The sequence below is a fragment of the Phyllobates terribilis genome, unplaced genomic scaffold (assembly GCF_046119375.1).
Source record: "Phyllobates terribilis strain yellow unplaced genomic scaffold, ASM4611937v1 Scaffold_3__8_contigs__length_932513732, whole genome shotgun sequence".
NCBI lineage: Eukaryota > Metazoa > Chordata > Amphibia > Anura > Dendrobatidae > Phyllobates > Phyllobates terribilis.
The window spans coordinates 916,949,855-916,964,137 of record NW_027362763.1 but is presented as its reverse complement, the minus strand read 5'-3'; the positions used below and the strand labels follow the sequence as shown (position 1 = coordinate 916,964,137).

At 43.0% G+C, this 14,283-nt stretch overlaps 1 protein-coding gene across 1 annotated transcript in view; it reads left to right on the top strand.

Annotated features, from left to right (window-relative positions):
* The window catches only part of SMYD3 (SET and MYND domain containing 3), a 1,332,179-nt gene that overhangs the window by 735,556 nt on the left and 582,340 nt on the right, over nt 1–14,283 (top strand). Inside the window, exon 6 of the mRNA XM_073672800.1 lies at nt 14,138–14,205. Within this exon, the coding sequence (XP_073528901.1) occupies nt 14,138–14,205 (68 nt within the window). The remainder of the gene's footprint in view (nt 1–14,137; nt 14,206–14,283) is intronic.

Sequence of the window (14,283 nt, the reverse complement as noted above, 5' to 3'; positions counted from 1 at the left end):
TCAGCAGCCGACACATCCTTTTTCTTTCCCATTTTGGCAGAAAATGTAGGCTGCTTAATAATGTGAGACAGCCTTCTTAAGTAGTCTTGCCTTTCATTGGACACACCTGCCAAACTAATTAGCACAGGTGTCTGCAATTGCTTACAGTGATATAAAGAGCCCTGACACACATCACCATCAATGAGTTTAACTGACAAACAAACAAATTCTTCCCTTATCACTCCTAAACACTTTTTGCATAATAATTTGGAACGCAGTGTACATGTGCTTTTCCACAAAACACCAGTGGTTCACGTAGTGAATCTTACAGTTCTAACTTGCCAACCGTGGTCTGTATGGAATTGTTCAATAAAGGGCCCAAAATTAAGATAACATAGATGGGAGAGGTCTCTATGAATAGGAATTCCTAAGTATTTGATACCCTGTGAGGGCCAGGCAAAGGGAAAGTTGGACTGGATGGAATCCTATATGGATTTGGGGAGGGAGACGTCGAGGGCCTCAGACTTCGCTGCATTGATTTTAAAATTTGACCATGTAACAAAGTGATCTATTTCAGCCATAACAGCAGGGATGGATATATGTGATTGAGTGATATATACTAGGACATCATCAGCAAATAGAGAGCACTTGTACTCGGTGCCTCCCACCTCAATCCACCTAATATTGGGGTTATGGCGAATTGATAAGAGCAGGTGCTCCGTCACTAGGATGTATAAGAGAGGGGACAGAGGACATCCCTGCCTTGTCCCATTGGTGATTGTGAAAGGTGATGAAAATGTTCTGACGCACCCCCTGGGCCTTGGGACACCCGGAGCCGGACCCTTTTTGGTGGATGCTGGTGGTTGTAGTCTTCGTGGCGGCGACCCGGTTCCGTGGCTCAGGGCGGTCAAACCAGTGGCGGAACTATTTATGTGGTTTTGATGTTTAAATGTCCGACTACGCCACCCGTGGATTGCGGTCAGAGTGAACCGCCGCTACAGGGCAGACCGCTGAAGCTGGTGTTGTGGGTGCAGCAGAGCGTAGCATAACTCCCCACGGGAGGAGTATAGCCTCAGGGCAGTGTATGCGGAGGATGGGGGTGATGGTGCAGGGCAGCAGCAGTAACGACACGGAGTCAGTGATGCAGTCCAGGGCCTTTATTCACAGTTCTTATTATCCAGACCACGTCTGCAGGTAACGGCTGCCCACGTCGTACTGTGCTCACCAGGTGAGGGGCTCAGACAACTCCCAGATAACTTTGGAGCACTTCACAGGACCCCCTTTGTGTGTCCTTTGTCTGGCCTTTCTTACCAACACTTCTGTCCGGCTGCCTCGGGCCTCCTCTTGGTAAACTTGGCGCCAGTTTCCCTGACCCTATGTGGTGCCTTCCTAGCGGGTGTAGCGAGGGGCTGCGCCACATAAAATGTCAGAGCCTCCGGTTTCTAGCTGAGGGTCGTTTCCTGCCTCCACTAGTTCGGGGACCGGTCTCCCCCTTTGGCCTGACCCCTCCACGCAGGTGGATTCGGGCGTGCGGTGGCGACTCGCCCGTCCGCACCCCTGTGATCCCTTCATTCCCCCTTCCTCAGTGTTCCCTCCCCCCACTCCAGCCAGGGACAGGGACTGTCGTGCCCATCTCAGGGGCATATTGGTCGCCCTGCCCCACGGCAATGTGGTGTAATGCATGCAGGTGTCGGGTCCTGATCCACACTCCATCCTTACCTGAGAGTGAGATATCACACCTCTGGGTGAGGTGCAATACGTCTGTAGCAACCGAGCCCTCAGGGTGCTACAGTTCCATTTATCTTCAGCCTAGGTGACGTATTGCGATACAGGGCCGTGATTTTGGCTATAAAAGGGTTCCCTAGACCCCTACCCCAAGCTTTTTAAGAGAATCATATATGGCGTGCCAGGAGACTCTATGGAATGCTTTCTCAGCATCCAACGAGAGTATCTAATTACAAATTTTTAACTGCATCTAGCCCAGGAAATACTTTGTGCCTAGTAGCAGTGTCTGCTAGTCAGCGGATTATCCCGGCTGTTAAGCAAGCTACACCACCTGTAGTTTGGACACTTAATTTTTTCAAAGGAAATGCTTCGGGACCATGGGATACTTAGTGAAGAGCATCAGGAGGCACCCCAGGGCATAGGGGCTGGGACTGGCAGTAGGATGCCTTGCGGTGGACAGCCGAGCTCGATCCTTATAAAAGCTTTTTAACTGCAGCAGCTTTAGTGGACGCTACTGGAGCTGGAATTACCGCGGCTGCTGGCATGAGACTTGCCCTCCAATAGATCCTTGTAAATGGATTTAAAGTGTATTCATTCAAATTAGAGAGACAATTTAAATTAAAAAGCTTAGAGCTGCCTCCACCACAGGGGGGCTCGCTCGACCCACCAGCGGACAGGCACCAGTATTGGGAGAGGGGGGCTGGCCGTCAGGGTTCACCGCGGCTCTGGCACAAACCCGGCGACACGGAGGTGGCACGGGCAGGAGCGGACTGGCCGTGTCGGCTTCTCACTTTTTGGATTTTAGAAGGGCATGACATGCCTATATCTGTGTCTCCCCCTCCTTTTACTCCTCCACCTCTTTTATTTTCGCATGACTATATGTACTTGTCACTTTTCCATGTGTTAGTTATGTCTTCTGAGCAGTTTGTCAGCTTTTGGACACCTTTGAAGGTGTTTTCTATGTGTTTCTATGTGTTTTTGTTTGCCTGCCATTGGTTTTAACGGTGTTCGAAGGTGTTCGACGAACAGTTCGACGAACAGTTCGGCGAACACACGGGTGTTCGACGAACCGAACCGAACTCGAACACTACGGGGGTGGCTCAACACTAATCTGGACAGGGACCATAGATGAGATTAGTTTGGCACTGCTTCCGGCTGACTTTTCATATCACCGCTCCAGGTGAATGAGAGGTCTTTTGCTTTGGAAAATACCTGTCAATCCACTAGAGTAATGCAGAAAAAAGGATGTCTGGGGCCGGCACCATACTTGTCTTGTCTAAGATTCCCGATCGGATCTTCTAACTATATGTTCTTTGAAATGGAGCATTCCAGCAAGTATACCTGGCTTCAGTCGTGCACTCAGGCTCTGTTGATGTTGCCAGTGGTCTGGCCAGCATGAATGAGCTGACAGGTTCCACTTAAGTAGAAAAAGTTTCATTTCCAACATAACAAGATGAACAATTCATTTTTCATTTATTTTATTGGTCTTTCAGCTGTGGCGACTTGAAAAATCTGTAGGAAGATTGATCTTGTCCAAGTCCACCAGGGTCTTCTCCGCTTTTATTTTGATTGTATCAAACCTTCGAGTTCCTAGTCTTCCTCTTCGCCTTGTTCCTTCTATTTTTCAGGCCATGATGTCCTTCTCTAGTGATTTCTCTCATCAGATGATGTGTCTAAAGTAGGCAAGTCGTAGCTTGGTGATCCTTGCTTCAAGTAACATGTCTGGCTTGATTTGTTCCACAATTGATTTGTTTGTTCCTCTTACCATCCGTGGTATTGATAACAGCCTTCTCCAGGACCACATTTCGAAGTCGTCAATTCTTCTTCTGTCTTGTTTCTTTATCGTAGAGGTTTCGCATCCTTATGTTACAACAGAAAAGCTCAAACTATGCACAAGTCATGTCTTCATTGCTAGTAAAATGTTCCTCAATTTGAAGATCTTGTCCAGTGACTTAATTGTTGATTTGCCCATAGCTAGTTTCCTATTGACTTCCTGTGTTGTCACTGCATTTTGAGTAATAATCATTGATCTGAGTAGGTTGAAGTCCATCTCAAATGTGTTCCGGTCGCACCTGACAGTAGTCAATATCTTTATTTTCTTTGTGTTGAGTAGCAGTCCCATGTTCGAGCTTTCCATCTTGACCCTGCGTAATAAGTCCTTCATGCCATCTACGCTTGTTGCTATCAATGTTGTATCATCTGCGTATTTAAGAAAATAAGTTACATTTTAATAAATGTCTATGCTAGATTCCAAGTTCTACAACAGTACAACAAAACTCCATTTGACAGTGAATTTGTTTTATTGCTGGTGGAGACAAATTTATAAAGCCCTTTTTTTCACACCATAGGAAATAGAAGTGAAATTTCTGAGTAAAATGTTCCTGTCATAAAATGCACATTGTTCCTTTAGTTCCTTCCATAATCTTCAGTCAATGTTGCTATTTTGATCTTATCAGTATGATAACTTGGGAAGTTTTATAGAAAATGAAATGGAGTATAGAGGACTAAAATAACCGAAAACATAGAAGTGACCAACAATATGGCCCCCAAAAGCAAATAGATATATTTGATCCAGATTCAAAGTAAGACAAAATCAATAATGAGTTTGGATGGGGGATAAAAAAAAATCAATTAAGATTTAATTTATGTGCCCTTTTCTATTATATATATATCAAATGGAATAATTATGTGGAAAGCTATGAAAGTAGAGTTAACCCCTTAACAACCACTGATACATATAAAAAGGGGCCTTATTCCATCATCGCCATTTTAAAATGGCAATCGAGAGTAAGGGAATAGCGCTGCCCAGCGGCGGCAATTCCCGTGGGTGTTAGCTGTATATGACAGCTGACACCCTGCAGTATCGGCCCCGCTGGTTTGGCAACCGATTGTGGCCGATTAACCCCTTAAATACCACTGTCAATTGTGACCGCGGTATTTAAGTTGTTGCAAGGGGGTCACAAGACCCCATTAGTAACAATCGGACCCCCCCGATGAGATCGCGGGTCTCGATGGTTACCATGGTACCCTGAGGTCATGTGATTACCCCAGGGTATAGTGGCCTGTGAGATACAGCTATAAGCTGGGTCTCACGGGCTGAGTCAGTGAAGCACTGACTGCTCTCATGCACTGCAGTACACAAGTTCTGCAGTGTATGAGATCAGCAATCAATAAAAAAAAATTAGACATGTCCCACAGTGAAAAGTGTACAATAGTGAAAAAAGTAAAATAAAATAAGTAAAAAAGTAAAAAAAACACAATAAAGCATATACAAATCACGAGCCGTTTCGCTCTTCAAAACACAGCGTTTCTGATAAAACAAAAATAAACAAAAAAAGTACACATAATTGGTATCGATGTGTCCAGGACGACTCACTCTATAAAGCTGGCATGTTATTTATTCCGTATGGTGAACTCTGTAAAAAAAAAAACGCCAAAAATGTTGCATTTTCATCAAACTGACTCACACAAAATTGAATAAAAAGCGATAATAAAGTCGCATATAAATAAAAATGGTATAAATGAAATCGCCAAACTGTCCCGCAAAAAACAAGTCCTAAGTTAGCTCATTCGTGAAAAAAATAAAAAAGAGACAGCTCTCAGAATATGGCAATGCAAAAGCAAATTAAATTTTGTAAAATATTATTTAATAATATTATATAAATCTGGTACCGACCCAATGAACAAATTGGACTTATCACTTTTCTGTACGGTGAACGGGGTAAAAAATAAAAGCAATAACTGAATTATCTGAAATCTGAATAGAAAGCAATCAAAAACTATGTACCCCAAAATGGTACCCAAAAAATCTGCAACTCGTCCCGCAAAAAATAAGTGCTAATACAGCTCTGTTCGCCAAAAAAAAAAAAAGTTCCAGCTCTCAGAATATGGTGACGAAAAAAACGACTTTTTTTTAATAAAAACGCATTTTTACTGTCACAAAACCTAAAAAAACCTTGATATAAATCTGGTATCTCTGTAATCACACCAACCCAGAGAATAAATCCGCCTTATCACTTATACCACATGGTGAATGGCGCAAAAATAAAAATAAGAACTATTCTTGTACTGCTATCTATATGTTCGTTCTACCTCCCAAAAATTGGAATAAAGCTCAGCTCACATTTATCCTGCGCTCTTCGCTGAGTGCTTATGTAGTGGTTTGCGTGTAAATTCGCCAAAACCGCATTTCAGACAAAACCTTTGATGGAACCACTCACTTATAAGGCAAATGGAGGCACTTTGGACTGGTCTGTACTCTGGTCAGTGTCCCATCATTTTAGGTATCTTTTTAGCTCACAAGTGTGGGCGACCACAGATCTGTGCACACCTAAAAAGATGGATGCTACCGGAGCAGATGCCAAACAGAGTCCAAAAGTGTCTCCATCTGCCTCATTATCGTGGATGATTTCGTTGGGTGTTTCGTGTGAATCACATTTTTGCGGGATTTACATGGAAACCCAAACGAAAGCTCTCAGCATTGAACACAAAATTATGATCCCAGCTTTATTCTGGAAGCAATGGAAAATATTATGTACCCCAAAATGTTACCAATAAAAACCCTAATTTATCCCCCACAAAACCTGCCCCCATTCAGGTCTATCATTTGTCAATGGAAATATAGGGGGTTACCATGTAACCGGTAGAACAAAGACTCTGGAAAAGCAACATGGCTCCCGCTCCCTCAAATAAAATCCAACGAATTCTGTACTCACAAATCCAAATGCCCCCTCATTCTGAGCCCCTCTGTGTGTGTAAACCGCAGTAAGCGGCCACATGTTTTACCATTATTGTAGTGGGGAGAGAGCACCTTAGAGCTCCGCAAATGTCACCCATAAACTATTTTAGCAAAATCTGTGCTCCAAAAGCCAAATAGGCCACACGTCAGGGCTGAGAAGGAAGAAGTGCTAACAGTAATTTTTGACGAAATATGGGGCATCATCGCGTTCAGAAGAATTTACGTATCAAATTATGGGGTCCGTTTTCACCTCTTATTCATTGGAAAAATTACAAATTTGGGACTAAAACAACATTTTGAATTATCGAATTCTGTGTAGTACCTGTTGGTTCAGAATGCTCACTATAACCCTGGATAAAATCCTTGAGGGGTGAAGTTTTCAAAATGGGGTCATTTGTGGGGGGTTTCCACTGTTTACGTACATCAGGGGCTCTCCAAACGCAATATAACACCCGCAGACCATTCCATCAAAGTCTGCGTTCCAATACGTCACTCCTTCTTTTCTGAGCCCTGCCTTGTGCCCAAACAGTAGTTTTCACCCACATATGGGGTATCGGCGTACTCAGGAGAAATTGCACAACAAGTTTTGGGGTCCATTTTATCCTGATACCCTTGTGAAAATAAAAAATGTGGGGCTTAAGTAACATTTTTGTGAAAAAAAGTAAAATGTTAATTTTTTCCTTCCACATTGCTTTAGTTCCTGTGAAGCACCTGAAGGGTTAATAAACTTCTTGAATGTGGTTTTGAAGACTTTGAGGGTAATGTTTTTAGAATGGTGTCACTTTTGAGTATTTTCTGTCATATAGGCCCCAAAAGTCACTTCAAATGTGATGTGGTCCCTAAAAAAATGGTTTTGTAAATTTTGTTGAAAAAATGAGAAATCGCTGGTCAACTTTTAACCCTTATAACTTCCTAACAAAAAAAAAAAATGTTTCAAAAATGATGCAGATGTAAAGTAGACATGTGGGAAATGTTATTTATTAACTATTTTGTGTGACATAACTGTGGTTTAAGGGTATAAGTATTAAAAGTTTGAAAATTGTAAAATGTTCAAACTTTTTACCAAATTTCCATTTTTTTTCACAAATAAACACAAGTCGTATTGAACAAATTTTACTGCTATCATGAAGTATAGTATGTCACGAAAACACAATCTCAGAATCACTGGGATTCGTTGAAGCATTCGAGAGTTATTATCACATAAAGTAACACTGGTCAGATTTTGGCTCCGTCACTATGGGGTTAATGGCCTGTCAAGTTAGAGTGCACGTCATTTGTTTTACATGATCTCATTAACGATGAAAGAAAATTAGAGATACTGTATAGTATGGTACTTTCAGTTTGTGCTACATTCATTAATAAAGGTATAAAAATTTAAGTCACACTGAAATTATTTTTGCCACTAAAGAAACCTATTATTTGTAATTTAAAGAGGACTTTTCACCGGTTTGATCACGTTAAACGGAGAACATCATGGATTAGGGGCTGTAGAGCTGAGTAAAATATATTTTTATATTTTTTAACTTCTCCTGTCTGTTGTGTAGATATTAGCATGTAAAGTTTGGATTCTATTTTTTTCTAAGACCAAGGGGCATTAGCAGAGTGTTTTCTCTGGGGGCAAGAACCTTTTTTCTGCATTACGTTAACCAATCATAAACAGGAGGTGTCAGGCAGGGGAAAAAAGGAGACGCACCCAAGGATGGTCACACCTGGCATTCTCTGTTTGAGACATGTAATGACACACAGCCCTGCTTTATTCAGCTAACCAGTTTATAATCACTGTAGGCGCCAGTAGGGAGATCAGTGAGGAGAGCAGAATTCTGTGTCATTATAGATAAAGCCTGTTCTGACATTCTCTGGAGGGGGTGCTCTTTTTGTCCCCTGCATCATGCCTTCTGCTTTTGATTAGTAAGTGCCCTATAGAGGAAAAAGTGCACGCCTCCAGAGACTAATCTCTGCTAATGCCCACTAGTTCTTGGAGAAAATTAGAATCTAATCTTTACAAGCTAAAAATACCCACTAGTGACTCGAGATTTACGAGCATGTTCCGGTGGTTTCCGAGTATCTTCTGCATGCTCGAATGTTATGTTTAAGTCACTCCGTGTGCATGATTTGTGACTGTTTGACAGCTTTAATACATGTGAGGAATGCCTGTTTGTTAGGCATTCCTCATATGTATTAAAGCTGTCAAACAGTCGCAAATCATGCACATGGAGTGACTCAAACATAACATTCGAGCACGCCGCAAATGCTCGGCGAGCACCCGAGCATGCTCGCTGAAAGGGTTAACAGAACACGCTCGCTCATCACTAATACCCACATCAAAGATGAGAGATTAAAAGTTAAAAACTATGTTTTACTCAGCTCTGCAGCCACTATTCTATGATGTGACCAGTTTAACATGCTCAAACTTGTGAAAGGTCCTCTTTAAGGTACCAATGTGTGCTAAATTTTGGATTTTCCAGGATACAAAACATGGAGAACGGCATATTAAAGGAATGCAAGTATATCATTAATATAGAAATATAGAAATGTATAGGATGATCTAGTTCCAAACGTGTGATACATACACTCTTTGACCAAATATATGTGGACACCTACTTCATTATTAGGTTAAGGTGTTCCATTCACACCTTTTGCAGACAGGTGCCAAGATGAGGCAATACAGCAATAAGCATGCAATCTCCCTATGCCACTATTTGGGCTTGACCACTGATAGGCTACAATGGTCACGTGACAAAACAATGTCATCTCACCCACATTGTGACATGACATTGTTCTGTCATGTTGGAATTGTGCCACTGCGGGATGTAAATATATTTTTTTTATCTATGGGGCTCTGAATCAATAAAGCAGGGGTTGTCTAGTAGAGTACAACCCTCTTTTAGCATCCAACAGTTCAGTATATTAAGAGGGCATTTCATTAAGGTGTCTATGCCAGAATTCTGGCATAAAACACCTTGATAAGTTGCAATTTGTTTGTGAAACTCAGAAACTGCGCAAAATATTGCAACATTTGGCATTTAAGTGTTAGTTCTGCTGGACAACACCAATATGGACGTAGCACCACCCTAATGGTGTATCTTACTTCAAAAATGTATTCCACTCTCTGACTGGAGTACATTTTCTGGTGGTGGAACACACTGGTTAATAAATGCGCCTAATTCATTAAGCAGCGTGCACATTGTTCTTCTGCGTGCTCTTCAGTTATACTGGCGTGTGTAACAGCAGTCTTAGTGAACTGCTCCCTAAGTTTTCTAAGCTCATAAAAATACTAAAAAGTACCTAAATATGTGTGAATGCTCACCAGATTATGCAGCCATTCCGCAGAAATAATTTTTAATTTTCGTGAACTTGCCCAGCTCCATGCAGCTTATCAGATTTCATGCTGCCACTGCTTGCTGTGGGTAGGATTATAAATGGAAAGGACTGTGAGCCTCTCCAACCTACCCTAGGCACTGGAGTTTCCTGGCTTTAGGTTTTCAGGCCTGCCACAACAGAAACATGTTCCCTCTGCGCGACAAGTCTCCTGACGATGTTTAGCCAATTTCACCTAGTCTATCTGCATAGGCTCAAGGGAAGGAACGGCAGCAGGGGCTTGCTGGGTGATTGGCTTTTAGAACGATGGAGCTAGGCGCACCGATTTTTCTTTTGCGGGTCACCTCTTTGGATCACTCCTGGAACCTAATTTCCATCCGGGTTGCCAGGCACACCAGGTCACCTAAGGAGGTGAGAATTTCCCGGCTGGCCAACTCGTCCTTGATTCGCCAGGAGAGACCCTCCCAGAAGGTAGCCACTAGAGCCTCATTATTCCAAGCGAATTCAGACGACAGGGTACAAAAACAAAATGCATACTGGCCCACTGTGAGGTTACCCTGGCGTAACTGGAGGAGAGAAGAAGCAATAGAAGAAGTGCAACCGGGCTCATCAAAGAGTTTACGGAAGTCCTCTAAGAAGGACTGAAGCTTTAACACCAGGGGATCCTCTCTCTCCCATAGGGGATTGAGCCACGCCAGAGCTTCACCGTTGAGATGGGACACGATGAAGGCCACTTTGGCCTGATCTGAAACAAACTTATGGGCCAAGAACTCAAAATGTAGCGTGTACTGGTTAATAAACCCACAGCATAGTGTAGGGTCCCCGCTATAGCGTGGAGGAGCAGACAGATGAGGTTCAATGCCGGGTGCAAAACTGGCCAACTGCCCAGGCACATCCATAATTGTCGCAGCCTGGGTAGATGTGGGTGCAGGCGTAGTTGTCAGCGTGTCCAGGCGGGTGTTCACTGTCAGCAGAAAGGATAGGACTGTGTCTTTTTGGGTCTTTTGGCAGGAGATCTCCTGGTATAGAGCAGAGATGGAGGAAGCCTGAGAGCCAGCGGATTTTATGGCCTGTACAAACTGTAATGGGCAGGGTGGTGGAACCACTGTTCCGTGGTTTGAGGTGAGCCCGGAGGGGCGTAACTAGGGATCTCACCAAGTCCGACCTCGGATGTATGGCGGCTTGACGACTCTGTGATTCGAAGAGAGACTAGGAAGATTGACCAGGTGCTACTCCGGGACTGACCTCGGGTGGGTGTCAGCTGACCCCTAAGGGACAGGAGGCAGGCACAGGCAGGCATGGCTGACGGACAGGCAGGCTAACATGGCTGATGGGCGGGTAGGCATGGCTGGTAGACAGGCAGGCGGGCACGAACGTTAGACAAGCAGGCAGGCACGGCTGATAGACAGGCAGGTATATGGAAATACAAGCACTGGGACCTGATAACTAACAAGTGAGTTAGGAAACAAAGTTACAACTTTGCGCAGGCACCTCCATGTTGGAGGAGGTGCCTTAAATAGTCGGTGTCCTCCGGCCATTGGTCGGGGACACTTTAGGACGGCGCATGAGTTGCCCCTTTAAGAGGCAGGTTAGGACTCGCACGCCCCAAGCACAGTGCCTGGTGAGCTCCATGCGTGTACCCCGGGCAGTGTCACAGAGAGACAAGGAAGGAGGAGCAGGACACTTCCGCTGGCAGCCGCGGCGGTGAGATAGTCGGTGCCTCTGCCGGTGGAGGGAGGCAGAAAGCAGAGGCACCGGTGTTTCAACTGGATTTCTAATTTTAAGTAATGCCACTAAAAAAGATGGCTGCTTCCGATAGGCTGTGCACAATTTTGGTGCTTTATTTTTGTGCTCTGTTTGAACCATGCTGTCTAACAAAATTTTCTCTTTTGTCTTATATTGAAATTAATGGGACTATTCTGCTAATATGGCTTTAGGATATTAGGATAGAAATATCCTCTTTTGATGCTTCATTGCCTAATAACAAATAATATATAAATGTTCACAGAAACATAAAGATATTTTAGTGGTGAGGCAATCCATTTTAAAAATTCATAAGGTCAAGAAAACATATGGTTTCAACTTTATTTGCCCCTGCAAGGTATATTTGTGTGTAGTTATGAGGATCTCTTATATATCATTGGGATTTGAAGATATTACCTTATGCAGCTTTGTGACCTTACATAGTTGCAAGTCAATAGTGAATAATGAAAACAAATTGTTCAAACAGGTAGCAGGTAGTGTAGTCAGTAGGGATGCCGGAGGTCGGTACACAGGAGTGGCAGTACGGTACTGGAGCATTAGCAGGTCGCGTAGTCAATAGTGAAGCCAGAGGTTGGTACACAGGAGTGGCAGTAAAGTAATGGAGGATTAGCAGGTTGCTTAATCAGTAGGGAATCCAGAGGTCAGTACACAAGAGTAGCAGTACCATACTGGAAGGTTAGCAGGTCATGTAGTCAGTAGGGAAGTAGAGACAGGACAGGAAACAGCAGTAAGGTATGAAGCAGCAGCAGAATTAGCAGGTAATGTAGTCAGTAGGGAAGTAGAGACTGGACAGGAAACAGCAGTAAGTTTTGGAGCAGCAGCAGCAGCTGAAAGAACTAGACTAGATGCTGGGAGCTCAATAATCTCGCAAGAAAGGAGGTGTCAGGCCACGTTTATATAGGGTGCTCAATCAGGAAATCACAGTATGAAGCCAATCAGGAACAACACAAGGAACTGTCCAGAGAGCTGAATAGCTCAGAGAAAAGAGTTGCTGCCTAGTACAGAGGTGTTAGTGGGTTCGAGTCCTGATAGGTGCCTTCATGCATATAAATTCATGCTTCTGGCTAAAAGTCCGATCCAAACAGAGCATCAGACATACAAAAGCTAATAAACCTACTAAAAAGCCATGTCTATGGCTTCAAGCAGATATCTACACACAGTACAATCACAAGAGCTAAATACACCAAAAACCTTTATAATCCCAATGCCATTGTGATCAGGTGTTTGGGGTTTTGGGGGTTAGAGCCCATCTTCTATTATAAAAAAAGTTTCCCCATACATAACAATCAAATGACTATAATTCACTAGAATTGGTAAAGAAAAGAGTGTGATATCATGAAGAAAAGCTTCTAAAAGTCCTCCCAAATTCCACCTTCTCAGGATCTTTTCCTCTTCCTACCCTAGCCCTTCTTCACATGTTCATGTTTGCAGTATGTGTCGCATCCGTTTTTTCCATGGATGCCACGTGTATCCATCTTAACCTATGCTGCTGTGCACTTGTCCGTGTTTTAACACAGACTGTGTATCCGTGTAAACCACACAGAGATATGTCTGTTTTTTACTGCCAACATGGATGACAAGGGGCAATGCAAGTCTATGGGTCCATGTAAAACACGTACAGCATACGAATGGCATCCGTGTGCACTTGTGTGCTGTACGTGTTTAACATTGCAAAGTATAGGAGGAGATTCGTAATTTCATTCTTTCTTTATCCATACTGGAAAAGCACAGATGACACACTGATGACACATTGATGGCATACTGATGGCACACTGATCCAAAACACTGATGACACTGGTATCTGTTTTATACGGATGTGTGAAGGGGCCTTACAGATACACAGAACAAGGAAGCTTTCCATTCTGCCTCCTGACTTGAAATGATCGCTGTGACCAAATATTGCTCTAGCCAAGATAGACTAGCTGTGGCAAGCGTACAACATAGCATTTACACATGTTATTAGGGCCTATCAGAATTACCATCAGACTTTCCATTCTTTTGTTATTTTTTTTAATCTGGCTAAGTCATCATTGTTTCATTATGAACAGAAGCTGTAATGATTGTGTAAATAGTGTCTTAAAACAACTCTGCTCCATCAATGTATATTATCTATAAACTTCATAATGTATAGAACACATATATAATTCTAACTCTAAACTAGCATTTATTTTGCATGAATTTATTTTCTTTCTAGGCTTAGAAATCATTATCTGTTGTTAATGGAGCTAGTCACTATGTTAATAAACATATTGCTCTAAACTTGCCCAAGTCACACAATTTTACTGCATCTTCTTAACAAGCTCCAGTCTGTAAAACAAGAAGAGCTCGGCTGCCCCATTGAACAGGTCCCCTTTCTCTCCCCTAATTAAGAACACCTTATTCCAAATCCTTTCCTTGCTGAATAGAGCTAGTATACCATTGAGAAATGCTTGAAAAATTGGAGGAGACTGGAAGCCGCATGTGATACTTGGCTCTTTTTTCCGGTGCTGGCACTGGGTGTTTTATGATCTTCTACAGCAATTTGCTGAGCGCTATAGACTTTATTTATTGAATGTTTCTTTTCCTTCAGGTCAAAACCCACTAATCCCAGATTTGCTTTGCTTGTTTTCACAGCTGACCTGTAACAGCTTTACCATCAGCGATGGAGAGATGCAGGACGTTGGTGTTGGCCTGTATCCCAGGTAATGCATAGACTGCCTTATTCACAGTGACTAAATTGTTATTTTTATTTTTTCAGCTCTTAGGTAGCCAGCAGGGTT